This window comes from Pangasianodon hypophthalmus, chromosome 15, assembly GCF_027358585.1.
Source record: "Pangasianodon hypophthalmus isolate fPanHyp1 chromosome 15, fPanHyp1.pri, whole genome shotgun sequence".
Taxonomy (NCBI): domain Eukaryota; kingdom Metazoa; phylum Chordata; class Actinopteri; order Siluriformes; family Pangasiidae; genus Pangasianodon; species Pangasianodon hypophthalmus.
Window position 1 is genome coordinate 948,656 of NC_069724.1, and position 25,823 is coordinate 974,478.

General features: G+C 39.3%; 1 protein-coding gene across 1 annotated transcript in view; it reads right to left on the minus strand.

Annotated features, from left to right (window-relative positions):
• Positions 1–25,823, minus strand: part of LOC113541395 (transmembrane protein 164) — a 31,976-nt gene that overhangs the window by 2,989 nt on the left and 3,164 nt on the right. Inside the window, exons 2-5 of the mRNA XM_034311356.2 lie at positions 9,242–9,291; positions 5,993–6,059; positions 3,868–3,946; positions 1,217–1,317 (exon numbers count right to left, since the gene is read on the minus strand). Of these exons, the coding sequence (XP_034167247.1) occupies positions 1,217–1,317; positions 3,868–3,946; positions 5,993–6,059; positions 9,242–9,291 (297 nt within the window). The remainder of the gene's footprint in view (positions 1–1,216; positions 1,318–3,867; positions 3,947–5,992; positions 6,060–9,241; positions 9,292–25,823) is intronic.

The following is a 25,823-nucleotide window of genomic DNA, read 5'->3' on the forward strand; positions in this document are numbered from 1 at the left end:
GCTGTACAAAGTCCCTGTCCCTGAGCTGTTGCTATAGAAACGATAACGTACTAGAACGAGAGCTTTAATATAAACCTGTGATTAGTGTTACAGTTAAAACTACTGAGAGATGCTGCGATAGAAAATTAATCAATGCCTTCTGATTAGGTGGAACGTAGGCATTATAAGACGAAACACACACACACACACACACACACACGGAATTTGTGTGGCTTTGTGTTAAGAGCATGTAAGGGTGATGTAATGAAGCGGAGGAGCGTTTACTTTTATGCTCTTTATGTATGTACTGTATACACACTCGTCGTCCACTTTATTAGGAACACCTGTACACCTGCTCATTTATGCAGTTATCCAATCAGCCAATCACATCGCAGCAGCACGATGCAATAAAATCATGCAGATACAGGTCGAGAATTCCCGACTGCACAGCCGGTAATATTATTCCTCCTCCACTTCTCTCCTTAAACCTGAAACAGTGGAAATGCTCGCTTTCCTGTCTTTTTTTTTTTTTTTGCGCTACCGTTTCTTTACAATTAAATCATTTATCACAATTTTTTTTAAGTGTGTATATGTACGGTATATACTGTATGTTTAACATCCATTTCTACAATCATCCACCAACTCCTCTCCTCTCTCTCTCTCTCTCTCTCTTTCTCTCTCTCTCTCTCTCCTTCATTTATTTCTCTTTTCTTTCCCTGTGTTATTGGTTCAGTGTTTTTATTTTCTGTTTGAGAAGAACTGTAAACTATCATTTTGTAGGTTATCATGTGCTTAACAAAGACTTCATGGTCCTCCGAGGGGTTCTCTAGAGGGGGTGGTGGGGTCAAACAAACACAAACAAACACAAACAAACAAACAAACAAACAATTAGAGTGAAGTGTGTAACCTGTGACATAAAGACAGGAATTTCAGCTTCAGAGTCTAATTATATTTATTAACTGACAAGAATGCAGCGTCTCGGAAAGCTGGCTGATGGTAAACACAGACACGCTGCTGATCTCACCGACTTCACACACACACACACACACACACACACACACACACACACACACACACACACACAGGGAAAACAGGCAATCTGTCTGCTATCACACATCTCAGCTGCCTATACAGTGTGAAATCGGTGACGTTTTCCAGCTGGATTTTATCTCCAATACAGCTGTGTGTGTGTGTGTGTGTATGTGTGTGTGTATGTGTGTGTGTGTGTGTGTCGTACCATTCCCAGGCCCTGCAGGAACACAAAATGGTAGAGGAAGAGGATGCCTGTGGATAACAACGCCCACCACATATCACCTAGCGGCTCTGGTTTGTACACACCTGAGAGGAAAATACGGAGGAACAAAAATCAGAAACACGAACAGCTGAACACCTGCTTTACAATTATCCAATCAGCCAATCACGTGACAGCAGCACAATGACGGATGGAGGAAGGGAGGGACAGAGGGACAAACAGACGGAGGGAGGGAGGGACAGATGAATGAATGGATGGCGGGAGGGACAGACGGAGGGATGGAGGGACAGAGAGATGGACGAAGTGAGGAAGGGACAGACGGAGGGAGGGACAGAGGCGGGAACAGACAGACGGACAGAGGGAGGGAAGGACAGACAGAGGGAGGGACGGATGAAAGGACAACGGGAGGGAGGAACAGACAGACGGAGGGACAGACGGATGGAGGGAGGGACAGAGGGATGGAGGGAGAGACAGAGGGACGGACGGAGGGAGGGATGGACGGAGGGATGGATGGAGGGAGGGACAGAGGGACGGACGGAGGGAGGGACGGAGGGAGGGAGGGAGGGACAGAGGGACGGAGGGACGGACGGAGGGATGGATGGAGGGACGGATGGAGGGATGGATGGAGGGACGGATGGATGGAGGGAGGGACAGAGGGATGGATGGAGGGACGGACAGAGGGAGGGATGGATGAAAGGACAATGGGAGGGAGGGACAGACGGACGGAGGGACGGACGGAGGGATGGATGGAGGGAGAGACAGAGGGAGGATCAGAGGGAGGGATGGATGGAGGGATGGATGGAGGGAGAGACAGAGGGATGAACCTCCCTGTGTGTTTTAATTATGACTGCTGATGGTGCTGTTGCGCTCGTTCTTTTTTTTAATCCTAAATAATCCTCTTTAAGAGAATAAGATGATGTTGAAGCCAAAAATGCAAAGTTATATAGATTTTTTTAATCTGTGAAAGACAGAGGGCTCGGCCCCGATATTTATGAAAGCAGGTAGATGTAAAGGAGTTTTGATGAGTCTGAGGAACGAGCAGCAGCAGCAACAGCAGCAGCAGCAGAAGTAACAAAACGCAGTATATAGATTTAAGGAAATCCACAATTGTGTGTAACAGCTGCATCTCAGCACTAGAGGGCAGACTAGCATTATTCCTGGTTTTGAGCCGAGCGGGTCGTCTGAGGACGATCTGTCACTCGAGCCGTTCTCCTGCTTTGTCATTAGCGTAAGCAAATTAGCGCATGAGGAAGGCGAATGTGTTCGTCTGAGCGCTCGAGAGCTCGATTACAGCCGGATTTACACGAGCTGCGTGTGAGCAGAAACGAGCTGTGTGTAAACAGGACACTGTGGTAGAGAGTGTAACATTATATTCAGATCTCTATCTGTAATCGGGTTTAAAAAGCAGAAGTGGGCGTGGCCTAGACTTTATTTGTGTGTGTGTGGGTTTTTTTTTTACGAGAACTCTAGCACTATGTCCACTGCGAAACACTGAACCACCCAGGAAGAAGAAGTCTTTTTAATTAACAAATTATAACAAATAAGGAATTTGCAGAACTTTTGAACTTCTCCAGTTCCTCAACCTCAGCTACATCACTCGAGTTCATCGTCGCTCTCAAACAGACGCTCTGAACAACTTTCTGGAAAGATTTATAATTTAGCATTTTTAATGTAACCGAGTCAGCTGGAGGAACTATCTTTCAAAACAACGCTGTCTTTCCCAAATCAGGGAAGTTACATTTTCTAGAAAGAAAAGAAATGTTCGCTGAACACGCTCTCAGAATCCACTACGAAGCTGAGAATCAAAATGGCGTCCTGTTCTTTATAACACCTGTTAAATTTTCTGGAATTTTCCTTTTATTAATGACGGAGAACGTATTCGTAATCCGTCAGAAATCTGCATCAGTCGAGTTTGTTATTGGATTCAACCACCTTTTTTTTCCCCGCTTACGCAGCTATGATTTTCGTTTCTACCTTTTTTGAGATATTTTCAAACATTGCTCTTTCTGAAAAATAAAAATAAACATATAAAACGAACGCGTTAACAAACTTCGAGGGTGAGTCAAATGTAAACTTTAAAAATGCGACATTTAATCACACTTTTCATTTTTTTTCTTGAAGAATCCGGACACTTGTTAAGTGCTGGAACACTCACATCGAATGAAATGGAGACTGTGTAGAAAAATTTTATCAACTGTTTGCACTAAACAATGCAAAATAATAATAATAATAAAAAGAAGAAGAAGAAGAAGAAGAAGAAGAAAGGCTTTCGTTTATCTCGCGTTTGTAGTGGCGTAATTTCACCACCGTGAGTTATGTAAAGATCACGGCACGTTCACGTTAACGAACATGATCTTAATTTGTGTCATATAAAACCTCCCGCCTGCTGGTGTGAAATTTTCGTCGCTCCTGCAGGATCCTGATGGGATCTAGTCTGCCTTTTCTCTTCACGCTTTCTTAATAATAATAATAAGAAGAAGAAGAAGAAGGAGATGAAGAAGAAGAATACACACCTCCTATCTGTATCTCTATTCGTTTAGATCACATTATCTGTTCGATTCGAATAACGTACTCGTACTCGTATCCGTTTACGTCCCTGCTGCGGGTGTGTTCCTGCGAGACGTGTGAAAGCTCACCTCCTTTCCTGAACAGGTAGATGGGCACCAGGTAGAGCATGGAGTGCTGGATGTAGTAGATCTCCTTCTCAAAGGGAAGCTGCAAAGACATTTTAGACACGGCTTAGTTTTAACAAGTTAAAAGAAGTCGAACAAAACCCCGAAGAGCGTTAAAACTACTTTTTCCACTTTATAACTTCATTTTTGTGGAACCAGCTCCAGCTCCAGAAGAACTTTAGAGTAGTCTTTAGAGTCTTGACTTGTGGATTTAGACTTAAAAAAAAAATAAAATCATTTGCAAAATAAAGTAAATAGACAAAAATCAAAGGTCTCTCATCTAAAGCAGCTGATTTAGGAGGGTTAATCCTTCTTCCCTGATCTATTCAAACTGAAATGATATGCAAATTTGGGCGCTAAAATCTGATTGGCTGAGCCTCGAAGTCGAAGCCGAAGTCGAAGCCGTTGTGTAATCTTATGCCTGTTATGTTGCTTAGCAACCAAAGCTTTCAGTTAACAGACTACATTGCATGACGGAAGAATAGTTTTTTTTTTTTTTTTTTTGCGAAAGTTATTAATAATAAATGAAACACTGGATTTTATCAGATCGCTTGTGTTTATAAACATAATAATCCACACAGGTAAGGAGGGTTTAGAACGCTGCTTAGCGTTGTTCCTAAGAACATCCTTATCAGTTATAACGTTAACGTTAAGAACATCCTTATCAGTTATAACGTTAACGTTAAAAACAAACAAACAAACAAACAAATAAATAAATGCAACCAGAACATACACATTCACATGTTCTGATTTAAGGAGGCTGCAGCCTGAGAAATGTTTAGAGAGAAATAGTTTGGTGAAAAAAATTCCACATTTTTAAACATTTCATGTTCCTTCGCTGGAGTCGAAAAACTGGGAGAAAAGGCGTATCAGTAGAACACGGATGTAAAGCAAAAAACAAAACAAAACAAGGGAAACATATGCAAACAGTGAAAGCAGGAAAGTCGGAGAAATCTTACGATATTTTAAAAAAAACGTGAATAATGCTGTGGCTGTCAGTGATCTAACGGCACCGTGTTGATTTCATGTCACAGTTTATAATGTTAACATTTAGCTCTCCTCTCTGTGCACCTGCAGAGATCCGTGTGTGTGTGTGTGTGTGTGTGTGTGTGTGTATGTGTGTGTATGTGTGTGTGTTTGAACACTCCCCACTCTGGTCTATTAAAGCTCACACCCCAGGCCGTGCCTCGTTCCTCTCTGCACTCAGCACACACTTTAACACACTCGCAACAAGAACGCCTCCGAGTCCGGCCGAGCGAAGCCCTCGTCCCGCCGCGCTGTGAGGTGATGAGCGAGGTTACAGCGGGTCACGAGGACGAGTGCTGAAGGGCAGAGAGCGTAGACGAGTCGAGGACTGGCGTATCGAGGCCACTGCTGCTAACTCATGACCAATCTGAGTTTAAAAAAAATCAGACTGCAACATCACGGATCGGATTTCTGCTCATGGAACCTAAAAGCTGCTCAGATACTTCCTCTCGTTTTTCTTTAACCCTTTCTCGTGCGTTCTTTCATCACGTTTCTACAAAGTCTGAGAGTGTTCGTGAAAATGTTTCTAATTTGCATTCTTTTCTAAAATAAAAAAAAAATGATTAGACATTAATAACTTGCTGAACATTTGACAATAATTTGCATATTAATCCCTCATTTATAAATTATTCAGCATAGAAAATAAGTGTTTGGTTTTGCACTTAGCAGGCACGAGACGATACACTAAAGCCACGATACGAAACGTATCCCGATACGGGCTTCACGTGACGACTAACTGACACGAATAAAATATAAAATTTTAATATATTTATTTTGCAATGACGACAAATCAAACCAGTGCGATATCAATACACTGTAGAAAAGTAGATCAGATTTTCCCTCATTATTTAATCTTTTTCATTTCATTTCATTTTTCAGTATTTCGTGGCAACGTTATTAATATGAAAAGCTTCCTTGATTGTAGTTTCACATTAAATCCTCGGGTTAATGATCTACACACTGCGCAGAAGAACAGAAACAAATCTGTACATTCTTTCTGAAACTCAATTAGATTGGATTGTGGTGTGTTGTTGATTAGACATAAACGGTAAACAGTACTTACTAATCTTGTGTTGACGACGGGGAAGAGAAGAGCTAACAGGGCGCCGTTCAGCATGTGAACCTGAAGCCTGGAAGAAAGAAAACACATTAATCCAAGTTAAAAAGTCGTCAGGATTTCCGGCGATTGCCGCTTCCTGGTTAGCATTAGCTGGCTAGTCTGGGAAGACAACTCTCTACAGCACAGCTATGCTAACAAACAAGATTTAAGAGGTGTTGAATTACAAGCTAGTACATACGCTTTTGCATTTAGAATGTGAGAGTGTAAAAAAATGTGGGGTTTTTTTTATGCACATTTTTGTGTCAGCATTCTGCACGGATTTTATTTTCTCTGCATGGGAGAATCATCAGTCCGATTTCTGAATCTGGATTAAAAAGGGACTCTGTATCCTTAAGGAACAGGTTTATAACCCCGTATGAACCCCAGCTGCCGGTTAATACCTGTCTGACACGCAAAGCAACGAGCTGGTAGGTAATCTGGCAGGAATTCTAATTTGTTTAGTGCACAAATGAAGCGAACTTTTCTGAATAATTTGACTTGCAAACAGGTTCGTACAGAAACTTTAAAGGTTACTTCCAAGCCATTTTACTCCAATAGCCTTCACAAGAGATGATCAAAAGATTTCCAAAAACAATTTGTTTACAGAACAGATCTGATCTGAACAACTTTTATATATATCCAAAAATTCTGACTTGCTTTTGAACGGCTTCAAAAACCTCGTAACGAACTCGTCTGTTCATTCGCAAAGATATAAATCAACCCAAACACCACGGTGCAAATGAACACAGTCCCAGAGAAGAATATTCTTCTTGGAACGTCTCTCTGTTCGCTACAGCTCATCGCTCTGAAAGCTATTTCTCACCGCCGTGCTCAATCGCCTCAGAGAGACCAAAAGCAGAACAGGGCAATTAACATGCAGCTGCCAATCCCTGCTCCTCTATTACGACTCGCTTCATACGTGTCGCATCGCCATGGCAACGTAAACAGCCTCTAGTGTCCTGCATTAGACTTCAGCACGGATGAGTTCTCAAATCTGATTGGTCAGAAGGTGTGAATTATTTCTGTATAACAGCGGCTCGGACAGTAGTTCCGGCTGTAACATGAACATCAGGTTTATATTATATTATTAATACGTTATGGTTTCTATAGTAACCGCTCATTCAATTAGATTAGATTTAATCTTAGACTAATAATAAACTAATTTTAAACATTGTTTTGTTTAACAAAGTAAAAACGTACAACTTTCCGGTTTCTCTGTAAAATGACAAGCTGTGTTTCTTGAGAGAGTAAGAGAAAGAGAGAGAGAGAGAGAGAGAGAGAGAGAGATAAAGAGAGAGAGAGATAGAGATAGAGAGAGAGATAGAGAGAGAGAGAGATAGAGATAAAGAGAGATAGAGAGAAAGATAGAGAGATAGAGAGAAAGATAGAGAGAGAGATAGAGAGAGTGAGAGTAAGAGAGAGAGAGAGATAGAGAGAGTGAGAGTAAGATAGAGAGAGAAAGAGATAGAGAGAGAGATAGAGAGAGTGAGAGTAAGAGAGAGAGAGAGAGAGAGATAGAGAGAAAGATAGAGAGAAAGATAGAGAGAGAAAGAGAGTAAGAGAAAGAGAGAGAGATAGAGATAAAGAGAGAGAGAGATAGAGAGAGAGATAGAGAGAAAGATAGAGAGAGAAAGAGAGTAAGAGAGAGAGAGAGAGAGAGATAGAGATAGAGAGAGAGATAGAGAGAGTGAGAGTAAGAGAGAGTGAGAGTAAGATAGAGAGAGAAAGAGAGAGATAGAGAGATAGAGAGAGAGTGAGAGTAAGATAGAGAGAGAGAGAGAGAGAGAGATAGCTATAAAGTAGCTATAATATAAACGATAACAGGAACTAACTCATCTCTCGGACGTTCCACAACATTAAACCTAAACTATAAACAGGTAAAAAAATTGTTTTTTTTTAAAATGCGACATTAATGAATTAAAAATTGTAATTGTCAGCAAATCGCTGTGGTATAAGCGGAATAACACACTCCAGACGCGCTGTTATACAAAAATAATCCGCTTCAAGGTGGTAAGAGTAACTCCGCTTCACGTCGAGCCGCATCACACCACCCCGGGCGCGTGTTATTTTCGATCCGTCCTGTGCGATGTTCCTGTGCGATATTCCTGTGCGATGTTCCTGTGCGATATTCCTGTGCGATGTTCCTGTGCGATATTCCTGTGCGATATTCCTGTGCGATATTCCTGTACGATATTCCTTACGTAAACACTGCTGCACTTTTCTAACTCGAGGCGTCATTTCTTTTGGACCCACACAAATGTACAAAGCTATTCAAGTGATCCGTGGTACACTATTATTATCGAATCCACATCACTATTATTATCGCTCGTTTGCGTTTATTCTGATTAAACACAAGCGTCGATATTATACACTTTGCAGCTACAGGCTACACAATCATCATGTCGTTAAATAACGTTTGTATTGTTTCAACTCTAAAGTGTTGGTTTTCAACTAGGGATGCAGCGATACCAATACTGCTCCGATACCGTGATCATTTACTGATATTTACAAAGATATTGATATCTGATACCATGTGACATCACGTGACGAGAGGAAACGGCAGCGATCTGGACGTATAAACGCTGGAAACTAAAACAAAGCTTTGCATTCTGTAATTCCAGAAGCTATGATTGATGAATAACGTATTAAGTTTAGGAAGCTAACAGCTAAGATTATAATTAATTTTATACAGTTTACGGTTACTTATTTGGCACCGCAGGCTTTCTCGTGTGTTTTATGAAACTATGAAACCCGGGATTTCTTAAGCTGTTTATTGAAAATAAAAAAAAAACTCTCATCTCGAAAATAGAACTCCGTTAAATCAAGTATTTTTAAGACTTTCAGGCATCTGTGTGATCCTTTTCTTAAATTATTAATTATTTAATTAATTATTAAATTATTTGGCAGCCGCTGTGCAAAAAATACTTTGCTTTTTAATCATTTTTTTTAATTTAGCGCGCTCACACATGGGAAACGCAAACACAGGATAGAATTAGCATTTCTTAATTAACAATCTGAATCAAGTCTGGATTATTTATTTATTTATTTATTTATTTTTACTGCATGTAGGACACGGCTCGATGGTAATTAGTAAATAAATTCTACAACTTTGTGCACTGTGAGTGTAGATTGTACACATCTTGTACACAATACTTTTGTATTTTTAAGTGAAGTGGAAGTTTGAAATTCTTTGGCAATGGAGTCGTTACTCACCTAAACACGACCATGGCTGTTTTACAGGGTGGACACGCCAGCAGAAAGATCTGGAAAAAAAACATAAAATAAAAAGGAACAAAGACAAGAAGAACAGTCGTTAGATTTATTGCGTAAGTTTACTAGCTCTATTTAACCTTTGTTCAGAGTAATATACACACACGGTAGGGGTGTAACGATACACACACTTCATGATACGATGTAATACGATACGATACGTTTTCGATACAGAATTAGAAAAGAAATACCAACATAAATTTAGCTCTTCTTCTTCTCCTTCTTCCTTCTCCATCTTCTTATTATTTTTAAATTCCAACAAAAAAAAAAGACAACAGTGCTTGTTGAAGGGGAAAACTGCCTCATTTTCTCAGAAGACATAAAATAAATGAAATAATAATAATAATAATAATAATAATAATAATAATAATAATAATACGCATGCATTGGCCAGTTCATTTACAGTCTGATCTCCTGTTACATTATTTATTTCTATGTTTTTATAAAATGATTCAGGGTCAAATATTCCCAGCAGTCTAGGATCAGAGTTCTGCAAACAGCATACGCCAGCCATCTGTGATCGCCGGCAGGAAAGGAGTCACACCGGGCCGTTTACTTGGCAATAAATAAATCACATGATCATTCGGGTCATTTAAAAATCCTGGAATAAACATGCGAGGTGAAAGACTGGACAGTGAAGAAGGCTTTGTGCTTAACGTCCATAAAATTTCGTTATATGGTCAAATTCAAATTTTATTGCTCACACACTCAACCATACGCAGTACGACGTGCCGTGAAATGCTTTTATTTCCGACTGTCTGTGACATAAAAATAGAACATTAACCAGAATTTAATTGTGTACAGGCAGAAAAAAATAGATAAAAATATAATATACGGGATATAAAAGACAGGTGGGCAGCAACAGTAAGATTATATTTGGAATAAAGTGCAGATGTGTGCAGTTGTTTGTGCAGTTCGATGTTGTGCGACATCAGGCTCAGCTAGCTGTCCTGAAATTGCCAACGTATATAATAAATATTTATAATTATGAAGTTTACGGTCTGCTGACAGGAACGTAGGGAGTGTGGGGGTTTATGCAAATAAGCCCAAGCTCTAGTCCTAGGTGTATGGAATTAAATTTGTGCCAAAAGTATTGAACGTAACTTTTCAAGAAATGAATAAAAATATACAATGAGAAAGAAGGAAAACTGTCTGAAAATGAAAACAGTGAATTCAGGCGTAAAAATTTAACATTTAACACGGTCTTCAAATAAACAGCGTTCTCTTTATTAACAGTTTTCGAAGCTTCCTTTTCACTAATCACGGTTTATGAAAGCGTTCCGCAAGTTTACGTTCGCCGTTCTGGCACAAACCTCTCGTGTGGGCGGGGCTTAACAGCGATTTACTCTCATTGGTTAGTGAGATTTGGATCGACAGATCACTGACCTGGTAGTAGAGATGCTCCTGAGAGCTCATCTTGGAAAAAAAAGTCGTTTGAGATTACTCAAACCTCAAATATTAATTACAAATTAATATACTACACAGAGAACCGCATCCAGAATGCTCTTCAAAATTCACACCACTGAAGTCTCTACTTCCAGGTCAGGGATCTGTCGATCCAAATCTCACTAACCAATGAGAGGAAATCGCTGTTAAGCCCCGCCCACACGAGAGGTTTGTGCCAGAATGGAGAACGTAAACTTGAGGAGTGTAAAAGAAAACTGTGATTAGTGAAAAGGAAGCGTAGAAAACTGTTAATAAAGAGAACGCTGTTTATTTGAAGACTGTGTTAAATGTTAAATTTTTGCCCCTGAGTTCCCCCGTGTTTTCATTTTCAGAGTGTTTTCCTTCTTCTCACTGTATATTTTTGTTCGTTTATTGAAAAGTTCTGTTCAATACTTTTGGCACAAATTTAATGCCATATAGGTGTCATCCTGGTTCAGGGCTCGAGTGGCCTGTGGGAAGAAGCTCCTCTTGGTCTTCAGGGAGCAGAAGCACGTCTCTGACCACAACAGAGAGAGGAGTCCATAGTTAGGATGGATTGCTAACACACACTGTCTGCGTTTACACGCAAAGAATTTCACCAGTGATTTCTGCTGATTTCTTTCCGAGTCTGTATCCCGAATTCCGAACTCTTTATCTGGATCCTAAACCGGACACAATCTGCATTTATCCACATGTTGCACGTAATCCAGTCCACAGTTATGTGCATGCATGGAGCAAGGTTTAGTCTCAACGCTACCATAAAAACAAAAAGTCTGTGCAGCGTGTTCAGCTTTTTAATCGCGCTGTTTGTTTTGTTAATGAGTTTGAAATTATTTCCGTCTTCCGGATCCAAGTGTGATGATTAAACGCACAGCGAGAAGAAGCGTTTGTGAACGCCGTAAAGTCGCTCGGCTTTTCATATTCGCCCGGAATTCAGGAATAAGAACGCTCGGGTTGTTGGAAATAACATAAAATGCCCACGTTATCCATCACTATAACAGATATATAACAGCTTTACTCATCTTCTAACGTTACTGATGTTATAGTTTTGGGACTAAGAAGAAGAAATTGTCGTGTGTATGTTCTACATCATCGCTGAACGTCTGGAGAATGTTAAACGCTGAACTTTAGTGAGGTCAATTCCCTCAGAATATTAGTTTTACGCTCATCACACCTCATAATTATTCAAATTTTTAAATAAATTAAAATCTGTGTTTTCTTTTGCATCACCGTGACTCAAACACACACGCACTGAACGCACACACACATTCCAACAGCGTAAGTAATCAGACATAAATGTTTACACAACTAATATTCTTCTATTTAACGGATTGTAAAAGGATTACACACCTCGATTAACTTCGGATAGAAATGTTTATCTCGATTGGCCGCAATCTGTTTACTCGACTCCCATTGAGGTGTTTACGTTAATAAATTATTAACAGATCATTAGCCTGTGTGTAAACGTAGCTGTCGAGCTGAATTCTCATTGTATGGTGTAAATACACACAGTAATCAAAACACTGCTTGTGTTTCAGTTGGTGTCGTTTGGGGAAAAATGGAAAAAATGAAAACTTGTAAAACCAGTCTGCTGGTGTCACTGATTCAAACATGACCTACAGAGTACGCTCCACATGGACACGAGGATATACGTGTGTGTGTGTATATATATATATATCCAGAAAGCAGAGAATATTAAAGATTTGTGACTATGAAAGGAAAACTGAAGAAAAAAAAAATTTTAATTACGTGTATTCACGGCAATGACGCTGCTTTTCATTCTCAGATAAGCAATCACAGATTCGACTCCTTCCCTCTGCTCTTGATAAGAAACTTTATCAGTAGTAAAGATAAGAGAGTTATTCAAGCCTCTTTGGGCCGCTTTGACAAATATTAGTCCGGTCGCTGAGTCCAAATCAGAGTGACATTTCATCATTTTGGTTCACTTGCTATTTGATTTGGTTTAGTTTCAACTATAGGCAAATAATTGCAAATGATTAAACAAACCAAAACCATAAAAAAAAAAAAAAACCATGTGGCTGAGGCGTGTAGGGCTGAAAACGTCCTCATAAAACTCGCTGTTCTGAAATACAGAAATACAGCGATGGAACAAGGTGAACAAACCTTTATCAAGTGAGAAAAAAATAAAAAAACAAACAAAAAAAAAACACCCAAACACACAGAGAACACCGAGCTGAGCTAAATAAACAACTATATAAATAATTTGTTTAAAACATTTTGTGTGTCGCATCCAGCGTTTATTTTTTCTTTCTGTTCATCTCCAGAACGCGTCACGTTTCTGCAGCTCTGTGCTTATCAGCTCACGTCTGATTCACATGAGAAAGCATGTTTGATTCATTTCCTGCAGTGAGCCGATTCGGAGTCGATTCGCTTCCTTGAATCGCTCACTGCGATCGAGCCGCACTAGAATTCGGTCGGAAGAACCTCAGTGAGAACAACTCACTCAGACCGTGTCAGATTTCGGTCCGCACCCGAGTGTGATTGCTGTGTTCTCATCTGCAGAAAGAGGAAAAAACGCCAGCGTTCGACTGCACGTGTGAAAGCACACTCAGAGGGTGAGGCTCGGAGAGATGGAGAGAGAGAGAGAGAGAGAGAGAGAGAGAGAGAGAGAGATGAATAGCAGAAAAAGGAGCAGAAAAAGAGAAAGGAGTTTCTCCTTCAGGCTGTCAGCAAATCATGATCCAGGATAAGGCAGGTGAGAACAGGACGTGACCCGTTACGTAACGTCATAAACACACCGTCGAACCATGTTTACTGCTAACAAGCTGCTACTGTAGAGCAAGACACGCCTCCTGGGAGGGGGCGGGGCATATACGGTTCTACAGAGCGTTAAATTAGACGATCATGAACTTGAGTCTGTGTCTGTTGTTCAAATTAGCATTAGAGCTCAGAGTAGGCTTGTAAATAATTTTCTTCTTCTCTGGAAAGACGGTTAATTGGAATAAATTAATTTCAGTGCCAAGGAAAGCTACCCTGGACTTACTGAATTTACTCAAAGATTAGATAAAAACGACCTCCTCCCTCACAAACTACAGTAATTTCCTGTAATACCTGACGAGATGCTCCTTTAATCAGCCATGCTTTGATTAAATATTAACCAGAGGATGTGGGTGTGGCTCGTGAACAAGGGTTTTTATTTCTCACACACTGGAGGAAACGTTTCTCTGCAGATACAGACAACCGATATTGTGCTTCACAAAATTTTCTGGATGCTTCTAGAGTCTCAGTGCTGCTAGCTCGGCTATCTGGTTTCGTATAAAGTAGAGCTGCGCTTTGTCTTGCTAATGAACAAATGACACAAAATGACAGCGATCTTGACGTATTTCATGATTAACAGCAATCAGAGTGAAGCAGGATGCAAACTGTCTCCTGTGGAAATATCAAACTTCTGAAATTCCGACACGCCGTCACACACGTCGATCTCAGGGGATCATATCTAGTAATGAAATGTTAAAAATGCATCAAACATTCCTCTTGATTTAGTTGTTTTCTTGTTAATTTTGCATTTTACTCTTGAACAGCTTGTTAAAACTCGTAACGAACCCATTGTTGTGACCGTAACTGATGTGTTTACGCTAGCCGCTCTTCACCGATCCACGGTTAATCAAGACAATTAGCGGTGCTAGAGCTGATCACAAAAAGAAAACAAAAAGAAACTAAGCAGGAAGAAAATTGTGCAAAAGAAAATGTTTTTAAATTTTTTTAAATTCCAAACTCGATGAAAAGGTTCGATTGCTCTTGAAGTCTGAATGAATCTGTCACAAAGATTCATAGTAATCTTGGAACGAACTAGATGAAAACGTTCCTGCACACGGTTCTTGGTCTTTATTCTCCATGATAGAGCGAGTCGTTCTATCGACTAAAGAAACTTGTTGCCACGGTGATGTCCGAGTGCAGTCACTCCGTGTCTTTAGGGGTTTTTCTTAAAATCTGTTCCGGACGATTAAATCGTTAGCAGAGATTTTTTTTTAACAGTAAATCACGATCATACAAACTTAAATTCGACTACACAAATCACAAGACCCGTAACACAACCTGTACACAAAACGCTCATCCAGCGCTCTCTGCACACAAAACCCGAATCGGGATTGTTTAAGGGAGAACAGAGCAGAGGATTTGAGGACTAAAGGCCGTGGTCTCCGTCTCTAGAGCACACAGACAGAACACACAGCGGATATAAAGCCCGAAGGCATGAAAGCAGCAGGAAGGAAACGGCAGCCAGCCTTTCAACAGAACGGTTATCAAACGTTCACGTCCCTGCTGCTGTGCCTCGACTGCAAATGGCCGTGCACAGAAAGCCTCGTTTTTACTCCAAAGGAGATCATGTTTCTGGGTTTTATTTGGACGTAAAAGTGAAAAATGGGCATGTTCTGGTTCTTATAGTCCAAGTAACCTTGAATAGTGAACATTCGAATATTTGGCGTATTGTAAACACGCATGAATCGACATATAATCTATAAAAGTTGCCATTTTAATAATAAGTCACATGAACGGAAATTTATAGAGGATATTATTATTGTTATTATTATTCTTATTATTCTTGTTATTATGAAGCCAGACTGAGTGTGTTTGTGCAGCAATGTCATTTTTGATACACAATCGTTTAGTTTCAGTTACCGCAGACCTGTCGCTCCTCTTACTCGTTTGAGATTCTGCTCCGTGTTAACATGATTGCGTCATGTAATTGCTGCAGATTTGTCAGCTGCACGTACAAATTTCCCGTTCTACCAGATCCCAAAGGTGCCCTACTGGATTCAGATCTGGTGACTGGGACGGCCGCTGAAGCTCCTGGAACTCATTATCGTGTTCATGGAACCAGTCTGTGATGACTTTGTGACATTATCATGCTCGATTGGTATTAAGGGTTTGAATGTGTGGCAAGAAAACATTCCCCACAGCGTCACACCACCCCCACCAGCCTGAACTGTTCACACAAAGCAGGACGGGTCCATGGTTTCGTGACGCTGACGCCAAATTCTGACTCTACCATCTGCAGCAGAAATCGAGATTCGCATATGGTCGAACCTGATGTGGTCCTCTGCTGTTGTAGCACATCCACCTCAAGTTTGTGTGTTCTGAGATGTTTTTCTGCTCAACACGGCTGCAAAGAGTGGCTATTTGTGTGACTGTAGCCCTCCAGTCAGCTCGACCCTCGAATCTGTCCGTTCTCCTGTTTGTTTCTTTGTTTCTTGCACCTTTCTGTATAAACTCTAATGACTGCTGTGGGTGAAAATCCCAGGAGAAGATCAACTGTTTCTGAAACCAGCCACTCTGCCACCAACAACCACGACACGGTCGTTTAACTGTAACAGACCATCAAAGGTCAGATACGTTACGGTTCAATCAGCAGCAACCTCTGAAGCAGAACGTTTCTGCGTAGCTTGTGTTTTCTCTGTAATCGGAGGTGTGTTGGAAAACTAAAGCTGTAAGGTATCGGAAGTGTAACAGGCCAGCGGTGATCCAAACTATAAAATGAGGAATAGATGGCAAAAATAAAAGTAGCGGAATTTTTAGAGTGGGCCTGAAATCAAAATCAGCAAACAAAAATATATACACACACACATACACATACAGAACTGTGCAAAAGTCTTAGTCACATGTAAAGAAATGCTGTAGAGTAAAGACGCCTTCAAAAATAATGAAATTAAATGTTTCTACATTAAAAAAAATACTATAAAGAGCAGTAAACAGTAATAAATGAAACAAAGTCGATATTTAATGTGACGATCCTTCACTTTAAATAAATAAAGCAGTATCTGAGGTGCAGTGTGTGCAGTTTTATAAGGAAATGAGCTGGAAGTGTTACTGAGCATCTTGCAGAAGCAGCCACAGTTCTTCTGGAGACTTTGACTGTCGACTCGCTTCTTATTTCTGCAGCGAAACCCAGCAGCCTTCATTATGTTTTTATCTGAAAAGTGTCTCTTATGGAATCTGCTGCTTTCTTTACTGACATACAAACATTTTTCTGTAACGTTTCATTTTGTGCTGGAAAACTAATGTTTGGAATCTAAAATGTTTTTGTACTGAATCAATAATGTAGAAGTCAGAAAATAAACATCTATAATAAAGTTTTTAGTAAAAAAAAACAATAGGGTGCCAAGTCTTTTGCACAGTTCTGTATGGGGTATATAGGAATAATAATTATTCTTATTATAGAAACCAAATTAAATATCATACTGCATGGTGAAAATGTCTGCCATGTCACATGCCCATATTAGGAATTCCATGTCTGCATTACTTAACATTAATTATGTGTCTAGTTCCTGGAAGTTAGTCATCATCTATGAAAAACATTAAACCTCGTAAAAAAAAGGGCTTGCTGAACTCCAACTGCATTCTCGACTGCTCAGGAACATAAGACTGATATGAGATTATAAAAAAAAACCAAAAAAAAACCACAGATTTAAGGCCAAGCTGCATTTCCATTCCCATCATGATCCAAAGCATTATACTTTTTTCATATACAACATTTTAATAAAGAACAGGAGCTAAATCAAACGATCACTGATTTTATTTGCACAATAAACCAACATCCGAGTTTTAATTAATTATGCGGTTTTAATTGGGTTCAGATTATGTCAGAATTATTCATTACTTGAGAGAAGTCTTCTAACGTTGGGAATTAAGAATTTTCTGTGCTAAAGAAAATAACAACAACTGCGACTTCTACAGTTAAGCAATTAGGAAAAGAAATAAATAAACAATTTTTTGGCGTAAATAATAAACAGGATTGTTTCTAATTATTTCTGCAATGTTAGTTTCTTTTCGCACGCCGCTCGTCTACGGTCTAACCCAAACGTACAAAAAAAAAAAAAAAAAAAAAGTAATACTGTTACTTTAATAACAGTTAATATTATCGCTGCATTCGTCTAGAGGTCTTTACTTTTAATTTTGAAACTCCAACAAAGGAAAAAAAATTAAAGAAAACAGTGAGAGATTCAACTCAGAATTCCTACTCAGAAACTCGGGATGGTCTCCTCAACCCCGAGTTCAGGGAGTGACGTCAAAACAAAATGGCCGCTCACAGCATCAGCAGCACTTCTTACGTGTAAATGAGTTATACTGTATTTACACGTATCAGCTTTAGATAAATCAGCATACAGACATGTTCACGAGTTAAATCTATAACACTGACTCTATAGTTCACTGTTCTGAAGTATATATACATCATTCAGCACAGTTAGCTAGCTAGCTAAGTTGCTAATGAGCTAAACACATGATGTACATTGAGGCGTCCGTGTTTTTCCGCCCACTTTGTAGCTTGAGTTTGAAAAAATGACAATTCCGAGCTCCGACTTTCCATTTCTGTGTTAAGTCTAACGCTGCGTATGATCTTAGCTTGTGCGAGTTCGTCATAAATCTGCTTCTTAACATTATAATTATATATTTTTGATATATTATATGTATGATACATATATATCACATGCATAAGGTGTTGCACAAGTGTAAATTTTTACTAGTAGGCCAAATTAAAAAAAAAAATAGTCAAAAGTGTAAACTGTCTTTTCCGAAGTTAAAATAGTTAAAAACAGCTGAGTGCATGCACTTCATACGAACCGATACCGAAACTGAAAACGTGAAAACGTTCCATTTAAAGCAGAAGAAAACCTCAGACAAGGAATCTATGAATGTCGTATTAGTCTGGAATATTCCATTCAGATCACTTCTTTCCCATCTGCCTCCCTTTTTTTTTTTTTTCCACCAACCTTCTATTCGACATCCTCACAGTGAATACTGAGTGAACGTGTTAGTTAACTTGTCTATACAACCCCAAATATATATAAAAAAATCTTTAATCAGTTGTTATTATCTTAGATCTTTCAGAGAATAGATAATAACACGTTCGCAAATGAATAGCGTATAATTACGGCCTTTCAAAGGCTCATTGATTTGAGTTTGACATTATTGTGGAAATACCAACAATACCCACAATATACTCGTAAACATGAATTAACCTTTTATTTCTCCACAAAGGCGAGTCTGGTGTTCCTCAGCGTACGCAATAATAAATACGCGGAATCGGACTGTACTGTTAACAAACGCTGAGAAGCGTGCGTGTGTGCTGGAGCACAATGTTTACCCTAAACATGAACGAACAGAATTGTCACCGCCGTGACTCGTTAAAGGTTACGCCGCAGTGACACGGCTCTTTACGAAGCTAAACACACTCGCATGCCAACAGGAGCGGATGATTAAGCCTTGCCAGGTTAGATGACTTAATTAGATGACTAATTTTTCCACGCTGCCGATCTTTCCATGCTCGTGATGAATGATTCGATCGTCCGGGACTGACTACAGAGCACCGGTGTCTCTATAGAGACTCGAATTCCACCTGGGATCACATCAGCGTTTACTACGAACCCTTAAAGCTAACCCTTAAAGCTAACCCAGAAACTAACGCTATTCACTTTTAACATATTATTATTATTATTATTATTATCTGTTCTACTGATTAACACCAATAACCAAGGCTCTGAAACTACAGAATAATAGGAGGTTTATGGGGAAAAAAAGTCCAGAAAACTATTCAGCTGGACGTATAACATTGTTTTGCACAGTTTGGAGCTATAACGAGGCTCCTAAAAGGCTTACGAAGTCATCCATACGATTCGTTTTAGTAGATTTGATGAGAAACTGGCTGGATTAACCAATCAGAGTGAGGTATTTTTTTTTCTGAATGAAAGCAGCTAGCTACAGCTACAGTCTGAGCGCATACAGAAGGAACGTAGAGAAAAGAACCGTAGATCAGCATGTTACTAACGTTATCTTAATCATTTTTAAAAATCTTTTTCAGTGGAACGTCATAAACGTATTTTATGGTAACGTTATTAACAGGGTCAGATCGGTGAACTATAGAACGATCAGGAATGATTAATATAACAAACGCATCCAATCACCGCTCCTACTGACGTTTGGCATCTGCTCAAAACACGTTTAAAAAAATCGTATAGATTAAATATCAATTTTATTCAGCATCGAAACGAATTCATGGCAACTCCACTGCTAACAAGCGACGCATTTCTGACTCTTTCTAAGACGACTAGCATCAAGTGCAGCAGATGTGCGTTAGTTTTAGCGTTTCAGCAGTCGTGAAATAAAGCGGTCGCGCGCGTACAGGTTACGCCCGACTTTTAACAATCTACCGATAATCAGTTTTAGGGAGAAAGAGAAACGAAAGTAGATCGTCATTTATCGTTTGTGTGCTTTATTTATTCGTAAACGTAAGTCAGCGTCTCTTTCTACAGTTAGTCTCGGTGTTTGTTTCGTATTTTGGCCTTGACACAAGGTACCAGTGGCTCTGTATTTTTATTAATTAATTAATTAATTTGTTTGTTTGTTTATGTATTTATTTGTTTGTTATATACAATATATATAATAAATATATATCCGCGAAATTCTCGCAAACGTCGTTTATTCGTAACAGTACAGCTAGGCGAGTTTAGCTAAGAAAGAGAAAAATATTTTATAAATACTTTAAATCTTGAATGTCTCGAATATATGCTTGAATATATGCTTTTTGTATTTATGTATTAAAATAATTCTTAAAAAAATATATAATACAAAAAAATATACAAGTTTATTTCTCCCTGTACTTTATATTTGGTATCACTAACCCTTTTTATGATGTGTTAGAAAAGAAATATTATAAACAAAGATATGTAGGCTGATGTTAAATAAACTCATCATGCTGACAAGAAATAATTAAAAAAATAATAAATAAATAAATAATAATAATAAACTCTGATTTCATTACTAGCTTTAGTGAGAAAATGTGTGTGATCAGGAGGCTTTATAAACACTTTAATACATTTATTGTGTATTTTCACCCTTTCAGAAAAAAGATAATATATGAATTTAAAAATATATTAGCACGTACATCTCTGACTCTTTATACATATTTGAGGATTTAAATAAATTTGTATTTATTTCGATGTCATGTTAGTGATTCTACACGTTAAACTGCGTAACATTAGTCATATTTCTGCTCTCTGCTTTAATATTTAAATTAACTAAAGCACTTAAAGGTGACTAAAGGTTAACACAATCGGATAACAAATCCTCCGAAACCCAAGCCATGAAATTTAACACCTTAAAATCCACGACACAATAGAAGCCGTGCCCTACGTTAGCCATTCATACATGATCGACTTCATCTGAAACGACACCGGACGACACAATGGCTCAAAAGCAGGCGTGAAAAAGCAGAAGAATAAATAACGTGTTTTAAATCTTCCTCAATTAAAACCGGAAACCAAAAATGTGCTCAAGTCAAAGTCAGAAAGTTTCTACTTTTAAATGCACTGAAGTTTTTTGCCACGTTTTCACGCGAAACTGTTAGAATATCACTTTCGCTGAAGTTTTGCCTGAAAACGCTGAATCTCCGTAAGTTTGCTGCTCGTATACGTGACTAGCGCTACGTAGTTTGCTAACGAATTCATCAGATGTAAAATATCCTGTAAATAACTGATATTTACCATTTCCTAGAATTTGACTTTCCATATTAACTGTTAAAAAAAAACAAAAAAAAACAGCTAAAAATAGCAAGTTAACGTTCTTTTAGATGTTCCTCAACATGCTTTTAGATGAAGTTCATGCCTCTTTGGAGGTAAAGGAGACGCTCATCCTCGACGTCTACACACAGATAGCTACGGCGCTAACCACACTGTGTCGTGTAGCATGAGAAAGTGGAACGGTTCTCGATCTTGTAGTTTATCCTACAAAATGATTGGACGTGAGACTGAGCTCGTGTGACGTGATGTCATTAGCTGGATGAGAGAAGAAGAGAGGTTTGTAATGAGTACGTTGAAGGTACGTTGAAAATTATTTTTTTTTAACAGAAATGTAATTGAGTGAAAGTACAAGTATTTCAATAACACTCAATTAAAGTATAAATATGCCAAAATTGTAAAAAAAAAATTACGCAAGTATTTCCCAGTCTCTCTTTCTCAACGACGTGCACAAGCAGTAACAGGACGTGGAACTATTGCCATGCTCAGACTAACTCTCCTTGGTATGAGCCATGTCCTTGAAAAAGCCTTGCCTCGTCCTTTCTTTCTTTTCATTCGTGGTCCTGAGAAAATTACGTTCCCTTCCTCCGGCAAACAACTCCGATATTCCCCTGACTGAATACGAGGAACCGTGCCAGGAGATCCTCACTGCTCTGGCACCGGGGTCTTGAACTTGGCACCATGTCCGCCCGCTCCTGCCAGCCGTCCTGCCCTGCGTCCAGCCATCGGGTGGCGCCGTGGCGCACGGGCTCGAGTGCACGCAACAGTACACGTGGAATTAAAAAAGGGGAAGGAAGCAAGAGTGCAATCTGAGAGACGATACTCAAGATTGGTTCAGTCAGAGTGAAATATCTAAGGTGTGAAGAAACACTTCCCAGCGGTCAAGAGTACTTTTACGCTCTTCCGCATTTTTTATTTAAATTTGAGGTTAGTTACAAAATCTCCGCTCTTTCGCAATCGACTTTGTGAAGCTGGTCCCTTTCTTTTTTTCTGTTCTGGTTTTAAGGAGATGATCACACGCGATGCCTGAATTCTCAAATAAAACCATCTCCATCATCAGCTCTGTCGGTCGTTCCAGCTTTAGATTATATTAATGCGCTCGTTCTTTCTAATACGATATCGTTTCTATGGCAACAGCTCATTCACAGGGACCAGCAGACGCTCATGGTAACCTAGTATCCTAAAAACTATTAACATTACATTATTTTTAAAAATGTATTTAATGTTTAAATCGTTGATGTGATGGCATTTTCTGTTAGGACATAATTACGTAACACTTATTGAAGGAGTCTCCAGCGTCAGCTCTTCGTAAGTCAGGACAGAGGAGTTTACGCTTTTTTGCGGTTTTTCTGTAACATGACAAACTATGTTTTTCTGTCTTATTAATGTAAGAAAAGAGAGACAGAGAGAGAGAGAGAGAAGAGAGGCTGGTGAAGGAACGACTGTTTATAGCTGCTATAACGTAAGCGAGAACAGGAACTAACTTGTCTCGAGGACGTTCCACGACATTAAATGTAGCTATAAACAGTTAAAAAGCGTAAACTGTCTCTCATTAATAAAGGAAAAACCGTAATCGTTGGCAAATCGCTGCGGTACGAGAGAAATAACAGATTCGGACTACATCAGGGATTATTTTCGTACAAAATGCACAAAGTAAAAATGTTGAACGTGCCAATCAATTCGCAAATAATGTTCTTCTATTGTAAAAAAAAAAAAAACACTACTGTTTTGTCTTAAATAAAACTACACATTTGTACATCTGAGCTCAAAATATCACGTGATACCCGTTTAATTCTGTTCATATATTAATTTTTGTGCATTCTCATGAAGGGTGCCAATAATTCTAGACGCACTTTAGAAGCAAAACAAGCACTCGATCAATGAATAACGCTCACTGAGTGTAACATATGATTCAGGAAGCAGAAAATCACGGCCGGTGAAAGGCATTACTGAGTAAATAAACTCGTCTGTGTGAACAGTTAGCGTCTATCTCTTCATTCTCTTCCTATCTCACCTGGTCAATATTAGCACTGAGCTGTAAAGAAGTAAAAACGTCCTTCAGGGTGAGAGAAAGGTGATAAGTGATGAAGAATCGGCTTACCTTCAGGCTATTTCCACCCAGCCCTGACCTACTCGTGTTTATCAGACCGCTCGAACGTGCAGCACTCGAGAGACCGAGCACGTAAGAATTCAAAAAATATTAATATTCAAAGCTGGAATTTAATAACGTTATCAAAAATCACCCAATCCATCAGACAGAAAACTGCAGTATACAGCAGGAGATCCAGCCACGTTATCATCGATCATCTTATCTTCAACTTTTAAAACATTCCTGAAATTAAAACCAGTGTCTCAGAGAGTTCAGACACCGGTATGATGATATATCTGGGGAAAATATACTTTTGGAGATTTTATATTTAATCATTTACGGGAAAACTTTCAAAATTGTTTTAATGATTAACAGATTTGTGCAAATCTTCATGATCATCCAGTTAAACACTCTCTAGAATCATGTATAATATATATATCATATTTTTGTATGGAACTGCTGTGAAGAAAAGGTTCATGCTTCAGCTTACATGTTGTTTCCATGAAGTTTTCTCAGCGCCGCTGCCTCGAGTCAGAATCGATCCGCTTTCATGAAAGATTTGAACGAATTCAACAAAGCGAGAGGTTGGATTTCATGGAATTTCACACAAACCATTCGTCAGAAAAACCCAAATCCCTAACGCTAACCCTCGTACCTACTGAGTCATACGAATTATTGCGAATTCTACAACAGAGATGGTATGAAACCGCGTTGTCTTTTCCGATAACGATACTGAAACCTCGAGGATCAGCCGATACCGATACTCATCCGATATATTTTATTACTTTACAAACTACTAAGTTTTAAAATTATATTTATATGCAGCTAAAAACACGACTTGCACTAAAAAACGCAGCTTTTTAAAATCCTGGTAAATGTAATAAACGGTATAAAGTATAAATATAATAAAACCAATAAAGCAAAACAAAATACAGTCGAGTCTCTTTAGCTGTAAAATAAAAATTCTTCTCCAAATCCGATTCCAATCTTTTCCACTCGTTACAGGATAAGATGGAATTTTTTTCTCCGAAATCTGAGCCACCATTTTTTGTTATTGTTGTTGTTGTTGTTGTTGTTGTTGTTGGTTCTGACCCGATACTGATCCCGGGTATGGGATCGGAGTCGTCTCTGGTGCTAAATCATCATCAAGTGAAAGAGACGATAAGAAGGTGACAACTGAGAAGATATTATTTTGCTCGTTTCTCATTAAATCTTTAGCTTTAGTGACATTATAGTGGCGTGATGGTGTGTTCTGTGTGTGTGTGTGTGTCACAGTCAGTCAGGGGGTTTTAAAACACTTAAACAAAACACAGCTCATGTTTTCCATAAACAAATTATGTTTATGCCCCTCGACTCTTCGTCTCTGGCCGGATTCTGACCGCTGGCTGGGGCCTGGATATTTTTGGCCGCAGGATTATTTCTCAACTCAGCGCTGACAGTTGGGTGTTTTCTATTGCACTTGCTTGATACACTCATGCTGTTACAACACACACACACACACACACACACACACACACCCCTCAGTGAAGTGTTTTCATCCGGCTCTAATCAAACCCTAGCGTGGCTCGATTGCAGTGAGCAAATGATTCGACTCTGAATCTGAATCGACTCCCTGCAGGAAGTGAATCGCTGCGTGCCGTGTGTTTCGGGTTTTCTGTAGACGTTCGCTGCTGAACCGAGCCAAAGCACCGAGCTGTAGCGCTGCAGACGAACAAAAAAAAAGCTGAAAGCTGGATGCGACACACAAAATGTTTACAACTAACTATTTATATAATTATCGGCCATTTAGCGAGCGTTTTGTGTGATTTCTCTTCTCGCTCTGTAAATCTTCGTTCCCCTTTTTCCACCGTCGTGTTTCTGAACAGCGTTTAATAACGTGCGGCGAGAAAACAAACCAAACCAAACGAACCAAAAAGAACCAAATTTTGCTCTGATTTGAACTTTATAAACGGACTAACAGGTGTGAAAGTGTCGTTATCGTACATTCGGTCGCGCAGAACTGGGCGATATTATGATATAATATCGGTATCGTGATAAATTCTGTCACAATACACTTTTCTAAAATATCACAGATATCGTGAAATCTACCTATCATTCTTTTTAAAAAAAAAAACAGTAATTACAAACTGTGACTTGAAGAAGCCAAAAGTCCGCCATCTTTTTTTAATTTTGGAGAGGGGGCAAAACCCAAAATGGCGTCTTATTCAGAATATTATTTTCAATTTTCTATTCTTAAATGAGTGTATTTTCACTTCCTGCTTTACCCACAATGCCGTTCGACTCCCTGCTGATATCGGTGCAGTGAGATTTCGCCCGCGGTTCATCTCGAGCTAAAGAGAGCGATGCAGCGGCGCTTTAGTCCTTCAGTCTGTCCTGCTCTGTCATCTGTACAAAAAAGATCAGCTTCCAAAGCTTCAACTATCACGCTAACGCCGCCGTCAACTCCGTCGCGCTCGTCATCTCGCACATCGCTAACTAGTCG